The sequence below is a fragment of the Lycium barbarum genome, chromosome 7, assembly GCF_019175385.1.
Source record: "Lycium barbarum isolate Lr01 chromosome 7, ASM1917538v2, whole genome shotgun sequence".
Lineage (NCBI taxonomy): Eukaryota > Viridiplantae > Streptophyta > Magnoliopsida > Solanales > Solanaceae > Lycium > Lycium barbarum.
In genome coordinates this window covers 111658611-111668282 of record NC_083343.1, presented here as the reverse complement: position 1 = coordinate 111668282, position 9672 = coordinate 111658611, and the positions used below count along the sequence as shown (strand labels likewise).

The 9672-nt window shown below is 35.6% G+C and overlaps 2 protein-coding genes across 2 annotated transcripts; both read left to right on the top strand.

Annotated features, from left to right (window-relative positions):
• On the top strand, positions 1-3299 carry LOC132602431 (COP1-interactive protein 1-like). The gene is made up of 2 exons (XM_060315283.1): positions 1-270; positions 938-3299. Exons 1-2 carry the CDS (start codon positions 168-170, stop codon positions 2998-3000), a joined length of 2166 nt encoding a protein of 721 aa, XP_060171266.1. The 5' UTR covers positions 1-167; the 3' UTR covers positions 3001-3299.
• Positions 3300-4192: 893 nt separating this feature from the next.
• On the top strand, positions 4193-5835 carry LOC132602430 (uncharacterized). Its single transcript, XM_060315282.1, has one exon. The coding sequence runs from the start codon at positions 4337-4339 to the stop codon at positions 5816-5818; it is 1482 nt and encodes a 493-aa protein (XP_060171265.1). The 5' UTR covers positions 4193-4336; the 3' UTR covers positions 5819-5835.
• Positions 5836-9672: the final 3837 nt, after the last annotated feature.

Sequence of the window (9672 nt, the reverse complement as noted above, 5' to 3'; positions counted from 1 at the left end):
AAGAATTGAGCAATACATGAATTAATATCAAGACTTGTTAAATTCTAAATTTAGAACGCCTAACGCCTTTGTTCGTGGCTATTGCAGATGCTGAGTGAGCTTTGTTTCAGATATAGTGGTCATTTGGATGCTAGCAATCAATCTTAAGCAGTACACCCTTTGAAATAATGGAAGCAGAGATGGCGAAAAATCGTTGGAAGGGTTCCATGAAGGCTTTTCAGAGTCATATTGATCCTGAAAAAGAAGAACAACTGAAACGCATAAAAATAGGTAACCATTCCACTTGAAAACAACCTCAGACCTTAGAATGTTGAGCTTGTGATTTAGCTTATTAGAGGTTAACTAAACACAAATTAAAGCGCATCTTCTAGCATGAGGTAGAAAACACTATGTTATTTCTTCCCATCTGCCCAATCTTTGATGGACAGAGTTACCTGATACCTGTGCTGGTGGGAGGCACCAGGTGCCCTGTAGAATTAACTGAGATGTGCGCACGGGTTATCACAAAAAAAAAAAAAAAAAAAAAAGGCACATCTTCCAGCTCGATTTTCCCTAATGCAGAATTTTGTAGCTCATAGAATAGCCATAGGGGTAAGCAATAAGTTGTTCATCCTGTGGAGTGTCAAATGGAATAAAGAGCTAACCTTGATGTGACTTCAGCTTATAAAATTTTCATCATAGCTTTTTACTCTTGCATTTCTTTCAAACTTGTTTTGAGACGATTTTCTTTGAGCCGAGGGTCTATCGGAAACAACTTCTATATCCCAAAGGTATGGATAAGGCCTGCATACACCCACCCTCTCTAGACACAACTTGTTGGATTATACTGGATATGTTATTGTTGTTGTTGTTGGCGTTTCTGCTTTTTGCCTACTTCATTAGATTGATTAATAGAATGCTTAGAATCCTAACTTGAAGAATTTGTTCATTGTTGCAGAGATTGAAACCAAGGTAAAAAGGATTGTGAAGCTGAGCAAGAGTATAAACAAAGGAAGTAGAGATGGGAACTTAAGGAGAAGATCAGAGCTTATCCAACTTGTTGATGATTTCCACAAACAATACCAATCCCTCTATGCTATGTATGACAATCTCAGAGGAGAAGTAAAGTACAACCTTTGTGCAAAAATCGGGGATGACGCTGCATCTTCATCTTCTTCAGTTTCAGATTCTGAAGCATATCATTCCCCGTGGCAATTCGCTGGCGAAGGCAGCTCATACTTTTCGAATACTGCAAATCTGGAAAGTGCAAATTTGGATCTGGATTCAGTACCTGATTCACCAATATCTTCTGGCCAAGAACCAGAATCTAGAGATTTTTTCAAGGACCCGAGCAATCAAGGCAAAGAGATAGAAAATATCATGAAAGAATCTGCCTGGTTAAAGGAAAAAGTAACAGAAAAAGAAGAAGAACTCTTGTCTCTTACCAAGAAATACGAGGTTCGTGAGAGCGAGAGGTTGGCTGAGATAAAGAGGTTAGAGGATCAAATTGCTGTAATGAAGCTTGACCTCGAAACCTCGTGTGTACAGAAGAAAGAACTCGAGGAGCAGATTATGTTCAAGTTGAATGAAGTTAAACAACTGGAAAAAAGCAATTCAGGGTTGCAAGCTCATGTCCAAGAATTGGAAGCAGCATTTCGAGAGAAAGAAGATCAATTTTCTAATCTTCTTACAAAATTTGAGGAAAATCAGACCAACTCGAAGTCTAGAATTGATGATCTAATGGCACGGGCAAATTGTCTGCAGCAAGAGTTGGACTCTTTACATACTGAAAGGAATGTCCAGATTGAAATTTTGAAGGAGAAACTAACAAGCTCAACTTTGGTTGAGAAGGAGACATTAAAAGATAATGAAGACCTAAAAGTACATGTAAAAGACTTAAAATTGGAGGTAGACTCGCTCTGCAGCCAAAAGAATGACTTGGAAAAACAGATAAGGGATATAAACCGAGAAGCTTATTGTTCACAGTTAGGAAAAGAGGAGCTAACTGATAGAAAGAAAGAGTTGGAAACCATACTATTAGAGAAGAAACACGAGTTGTCAGCTCTTCAAAAAAAACATGAGGCCTACACGAATGATATGTCCAATCAGAATTCATCTCTGGCAGCACGAATTAACACTCTTCAGCAGCAGCTACGAACTGGGGAAACTGAAAAAATTCAATTGCAATCACAGCTTGAGAAAGAGAAACACGAGTCTTGCCAGAGCCTTATTCAGATGGAAAAGAAAAACAACGAATTGACCACGAAGGTCACAGATCAGGAGAAGTCACTAAGAGAAAACAAAGATATTATAAACAAGTTGAACGAGGAACATAAACAAATGAAAATCAGGTTAGAAGATTCCAAATCGAATTTGCAAAATGCTGAAAGGAAAATAGAAGAAATGACAGAAGAACTGCGAAAGAAGTTTGAAGACGGTTTGAGAATCTTGAGCAGGAGAATCCGTGTGGCAGAACAAATGCACCTTGAGAACAAAGAGTGGTATCAGAAAACAAGAGACTCGTACGAGAAAGAAAATAATGATCTAAAAGAGAAAAACGCAAAGTTACAAGTTGGAGTTAGGGGTATTAAAGATATAACACTGACAGCAAATGACACGCTCGCTTCACTAGACACAGTGGCACTAAAATTTGAGGAGTGCACTGCTCATTTCTTTAATCGAATATCCAAGGTTTCTTGTGAGCTGAAATTTGTAAAAGATTGGGTTATGAGGAAAAATAAAGCAATAGTACATGTACAAGACGATCTAGATTGCTTACTTAGACAGTTAGACGACAAGGAAGCCGAGATATTAGTGTACAGAGAGAAAGTTTGGAAATCAGACAATAAGGTTAGAGAATTGGAGAAATTGATCAAGGAGAAGGATGACGGGATGTTGGCTCTCAAGGAGGAAAAGAGGGAAGCCATTCGACAATTATGTATCTGGATTGATTACCATCGAAGTCGCTCTGATTATTACCAAAAATCACTTTCTGTCTTTGGCAGTAGAAGGAATCTTTAGGATTCTTTGTCAGTTATATCCTCAGTTTCTCTAGGCATATATAGTTGTCTGATGAAAAGTCATGGTCAGCGTGGAACAACTTCTACTTCATGTATGTTGTTATTGTTTCTCTTTTGTTCTTATAACTAGAGCAGAATTTGATATATAGGACATATAACAAGCAGTAGTAGGCACTTGTTAATCATCATATTTAGACAATTCTGCAGGCTTGACAACTCCTCCTATGTCATGGTTGTCCCTTGTACATGTGGACGTGGGATTTAACCAAATTTGTTATTATTCAATACAATTCTATTTTTGTGTTCAGATTACTGACATCCTATACAATTATTTCTTACTCTTTGTGTCCTAAAATGTTTGGCACTTTGTATTTGTAGAGTAAAATCAAGTGAAGTTTGACGTACATTTTAGAACCTCTTTAACCAATGTGATATGATTAAGAATATTAAACTAAATTGTTTGAGTAGTGTTTTTTCGTGTAGTTCTGAACATCTCGAATTTAATTTAAGAAATTTAATCGAATTTGATTAAAGGGCAGCCCGGTGCACAAAGCATTCCACGTTAGCAGGGTCCGGCGAAGGGCAGCAGCCTAAGGGGTGTGATGTAAGCGAATTGATTGACTTCATACATTAGCATTGATTATCTATGAGCGAAAGTGCCAAGCCATTTGGGCGAAGACAGCGATTCACAAACACTTGTTTCCTTAAATGAGAACGTGGCCCCATAGCAAGGGGCAGATTTTCTCCTATTGCTTTCTATTCGAATTATATATATCAAATAAAATCCTAGTAAGGAGCGCTTAATGGGCCTTACACGGTGTAAAGCTGGATTAGACGGAAACAAAAGAAAATCTATATACCAGATGAATGTGTGTATGTATAAGAGTAGGAAAATGTTGGAATCCACAAAAACTAAAACTTGGATCCACAATTAGGTGCTAGGAAAAGGAAGACAATACTTTATTCTGTTTTTGGGACTGTTGCTTTAGCTTATTCCTCACACTTTTTTTTATTTCCTTGTTTTGCTCGAGATTTGCGACCTTGTAAGTTGTAATTTGTTAACATGGATTGAAACCTGTGTAGATTATAATATTATAGCAATCAATTTGGTCAACTTAAACTGAGGACTTCTAGCTATGTGTGAGTTTTTTAAAGATTTGAACAAGCTCACAATCATGTGAAGCTGTGTTAGATCTGAAAAGAGATGGAGTACTTAAATATACTTAATAAACAAATGAATCTCATTACCCAAAATCAAGCTCCTTTGATCTAGTCATGGTACTTTCTTCTTGCTTCAAAAAAGGAATTGGGGTGATTTAAAGACAGATTAAACTGTCATGGCAAAAGATCAAACTGTTTTTTTCAGTTTTCGATCTTATTGCCGCGTTCTTGTTTTTCTCTCTGCCTTATCATCCATTTCTCTCCTCTACTGGTCTTATTTCTTTGGCTATGGCTATTCCCATATCAAAATGACAGTGAACAACGAAAACGGACCAATTAATCTCCTTAGATTCTCAAGAGCTTGGAACCATCTTGTCTTTTCATCAGAACAACCACCTCAAAGACTCCTTAAAATTGCTCTGTTTGTCAAGAAATGGCCAGATGAACATCACGCTGGAGGACTTGAACGACACGCCTTAACACTCCATCTCGCCTTAGCCAAACGAGGCCACGAGCTTCATATCTTCACAGCTAATTCATCCTTCCCTTTATATCCAACAATCAGCAATCTCTGTTTTCACATCTCGAACTCTACTGCTGCCGGATATCTAGACCAAGCCGTTGTTTGGAAGCAATTTCAAAAAGAAAACGCGACAAAAAGGCCCTTCGATGTGATTCATACAGAGAGTGTAGGACTCAGGTATACTAGATCAAAAAACCTGAATAATCTTGCTGTTAGCTGGCATGGAATTGCCTATGAAACTATACATTCTGATATCATACAAGAGCTTCTCCGAAATACTACTGAAGATCCAGAGTCGTCACATGTGTTGACTGAAAGAGTGAAGAAGGTTATTGAAGAGGTAAAGTTCTTCCCAAATTATGCTCATCATGTTGCCACGAGTGATCATGCAGGAGATGTACTTAAAAGGATCTATATGATCCCGGAAGACCGCGTTCATGTCATATTAAACGGTGTCAATGAGGAGCTTTTCAAGCCTGATGTTACAAAGGGCTATGATTTTAGGTCCAAGATTGGAATCTCAAAATCAAAGTCCCTAATCCTGGGGTTAGCTGGAAGGTTGGTTAAAGATAAGGGACACCCTTTAATGTTTGAAGCCTTACAACAAATTTTCAAGGAAAACTCAACATTTAGGGACAATGTCATTGTACTAGTTGCTGGAAATGGTCCATGGGGTACTCGATACAAAGGCCTCGGATCGAATAATGTTATGGTTTTAGGACCATTAGAACAGGATCAACTAGCCGGATTCTATAACGCAATAGATGTATTCATAAACCCGACATTAAGAGCTCAAGGTTTGGATCACACCTTGTTGGAAGCCATCCTAACAGGTAAGCCTTTGATAGCGACGAAACTTGCTAGCATTACAGGGTCTATAATCGTTAACGAAGAGATGGGTTATTCATATGCACCTACAGTAGGGGAACTGAAGAAAGTTTTGTATAAGGTTTGGGAGGATGGAAGGGAAATTCTAGAGCAGAAAGGAAGATTTGCTAGGGAGAGGGGATTGAAGTTGTATACTGCTACCAAAATGGCTGCAGCATATGAAAGGCTTTTTCTTTGTATATCAGGTGATGAAAAGCAAGCAGAAAAACATGACAACTATTGTATTTATCAACCTCAATCTAATTGAAAAATTAAAGGGTCCTAAATTTTATGTTCAGACATATATATGATATGGTCAAAACCATATATGATTGTTTGTCAAGCAATGATCAACTCAACACAAAATTAATTAAACCTCAGATCACGTTCTGCCTTGTCCATTTTGAAGAATATGTAGAAGGAACAGGTTGTCTTGACTGTAAGCTGCATAACGCGAGAAGAGAGGTTTTCCCTGGTAAAAGAAAGGGATAATTACATTTTTGGACCACTCAAAAGAATAACAGCCAAAAAAATTAAAAGTTTTGTATATCAAGTATAAATATACATAATTAGTGTATGGGTTTTGTTCATTTTAGCTAGCACCCGTGATTAATTTCGACCGGCAGGCCAAAAATGAAAAAACTTCAAAAATAAATGAGTAGATTAAGAGAAAGCAAATATATTTGGTGGTTTTTGCTTGTAAAAATTTCTGGAGAAGTTCGAAATTGTTCTTTAAATATGCAAAATCATGGATAAAATTGTAGCAACATTACTTAAGATAGGGGCCGTAGAACTTAATCTCTCTTCCAATTCTCCTGACAACTATTGAATTTGCCTTTAAAAAATTAGAACATCATGACCATTGACATAGAGGAGGGAGATATAGATAGACTATAGTACAACCAGAAAAAGGATGGACACATGAGAGCAATCCTCGCAAGTCCCAACTCTTTTAAACTTGAGCCACTTTGATAATTTGCACGACCTAATATCTATCTTAAGCAGTATCAATTTTCGCTTAAGGGATAGAACACGTTACTATACTTGTTCTAAGCTAGCGTTTGCAGAACAGTAAAGAACAGTAAAGTAAGGACACATTATTTTTATGTGGAACCCACCCTTGCTGAAAAAAATCACGACCTACACCCTACACCTCTGTAGGATTTTTCCAAACTCTACTACAACTTTGAGCCTGTGCAAATTCAAGTTACAAACTCTGTCACCTAGAAACTACACTCTAATTCCTATCTCACTAATCCCCCTAGACTAGTAAGCCCACTCCAACTTACCCAATCTGAAGTTGAATTTGACTAACTATTTATACCTACAATATTTGTTTCTAGAAAAGCAGATAAAGGTACAATTCAATAAACAATCCTAATACACAAATCATAGACTAGTAAGCCCACTCCAAGTTACCCAATTTGAAGTTGAATTTGACTAACTATTTATACCTACTATATTTGCTTCTAGAAAAGTAGATAAAAATACAACTCGATAAACAATCCTAATACACAAATCTAGACTCAAGAACTGTAACACATAAACTCTATGAAACAAATTCTTCCATCTTCTTCGTTGTATTAGGCGGCACTTTTGGAATCAGGACACTCAATATGACAGTGACTGTATTTGCTCAATATTCTGATTTCTCTCTTTGTGAATATGTGAAACTTCTGCATGACTTGACTTGAATATTTATAGTACTAGGTTTGCATCAAGTCAGTTGAACTCAATCCCTACAAGGTAAGGCTCATTATGAGAGTTAGGGTTTGAGTTGACTCGGGATTCTTGCATTCACGTGTCTTCAGTGTCCTTGTAGGAGTTTGAAGTATCTATATAATTATGACAAGAAATCCTACAAACTTGTCTGCCAAGTCTTTACCATAAACCACAATTCCTACTCGCAGTAGGATTCTGAGCTAGAACATCTTCTTGTACCTGGTTCAAGCGCCTAGTTCATTTCTCTTAATCTTCTCATTGCCTGAGATGGAACACGTCCATAAACAAGTTTCAATCACCCTTGTCCAGCGTATGTCTGACTTATTCTCTCATAGCTCATCCACCTATCTCTGAGATAGAATATGTCTGCATACCTGGTTCACTTGCCTTGTTCATTTTACTTTATCAATCATCAAAACTTGCATGCTTTATGCCAACATACTTAGTATTAGAAACTCTATCAAGAGAAACTTCGATGATGATTATATTTGTCGTGCTCTTTTTTCCAATTATAGAGAGGAGAGTGAGAGGCAACTGAAACTTTTAAAGTCAGTTAATAGAAAACGTATTTCTGAACTATTTGACTAGTTGAAGGGCAATTTTGAGCCAAAAACGTAATACCGAGGGCATTCTTTGGCCAAAAACATAAAGGAGAATAAATTTAACCTATTTCGAGTAGTTCAGGGGTAATTTTGGCCCCTTTTCCCATTTTTATATTTGAACATGACTTATTTTTCATTCTTAAGTCCAAAAAATTCTATCGAACTAAAACCGTATATTATATATCTCATGTTAGATGGGAGAATTAATGTTACCAATTGACATTTTCTGGACGCATGTATCATTTTCTACCCAAAACGGGGACTTACTCACCGATTTATACCTATCATTTGTTGTAGTTTCCCTTAGATTTTGAAATATATATATATATATATATATATATATATATATATATATATATATATATATATATATTATAGGCTGATTCGTCTTGTGAATAGAAATTAAGCATAAAACAAAAATCAAACAAAGTATTAGTGAACTTGATTGCTCGGTTACCAGTCTAGTAGGATTATTAAATAATCTATATATCTATATAATTGCAGAACATAGATCCGGTGAGGTGGCGCTCTCTAAGGCCAACATTAACATTTATCTATTTTCTAAGAATTTTGTCTCTTTCTGTAATTTTTAAATTTAATTAATAATAATGAAAAGGTGTCTCGCCACATTAAATCAACATTACTTCCAACCGAAACGACACTTCTTTTAGTTTCCTTGCCTTCCTCTTTTTCATTCCCACGCCAAAGTCCATTCATTTTGTGCCCATAACAATCCCCAGGGGCTGCTCTCTCTCCTTTGTACTTTCTTCAACAAAATCATAGCATGATACCCTTAACCATTCTTTTTTCATTATTATGGTCCTCTCTCTTTCTCCTAATTTCTTCCCTTTCAATTTTTCCATATTTTCCCTTTTTTTCGCTTTATCAATGTGTTGTTTTTTCTTTTTTCATTATTGTTGCTAATTTGTTTGTCATTTATCTTTTTCTTGAACAGTTACAACTTTTACCATAAACAAAATAAAGAGATTACTTTGATTAATTGTCCAACTCGAACCGGGAGAATAATTTTCACTCTACTAATAAACATACGGGTGTTTATATGAAATCATATTGATAACTTACCATGACTGTAATTTAATGAAATGAAAATACATTACTAAACCATGATCAAGTAAGAGTAATGGAACTTGAAATTAGAGTTAAACAAAAAAGAAAGTTACAAATATTGACATCGGAATAATTGTGTTTTGATTTTCTTTCCGAAGTAGTCTTACATTATATATTTGGTTTCACTTTTTGTATTATGATTTATTATTTAGCTCGACTAAGTTTATAAAAAGATCGAATTTGTCAGTTCAGATGTTGACTAGTTATATTAATGTCTCAAAAGGGTATTTATCAAATGTTTTGAAATATTGCCATTTAAACCACAAAGGTAATGTCATATTATACCCTTTTTCAGAATTTAAAAAAAGGGGTAATGTAATATTCGAAACCACGAAGGAACTGAATGTTATAAGGATAAACCTGAGGGGAGGTCTTTGAAATTATCCTTATTTAAATTATATACACGATATCAGTAATGGTATAATGTACTATATCATGTATGTTAGTGAATACATTTTAATTAAATGTATAATTTGATATGATACGTGTTTATTTTTTAATATATAGTTTTTTCATTTCTGTTACTAAATCTGAATATATTAAGTATGATGATATATTAAAATCCTCTCATCCCTATAATCATTCCTAATCCAAATTTCACCAAAATCGTTCCTATTTTATTGCTCATTAAGAAGAATAATGATATTGTAATCATGAGAGAGAAACAGGA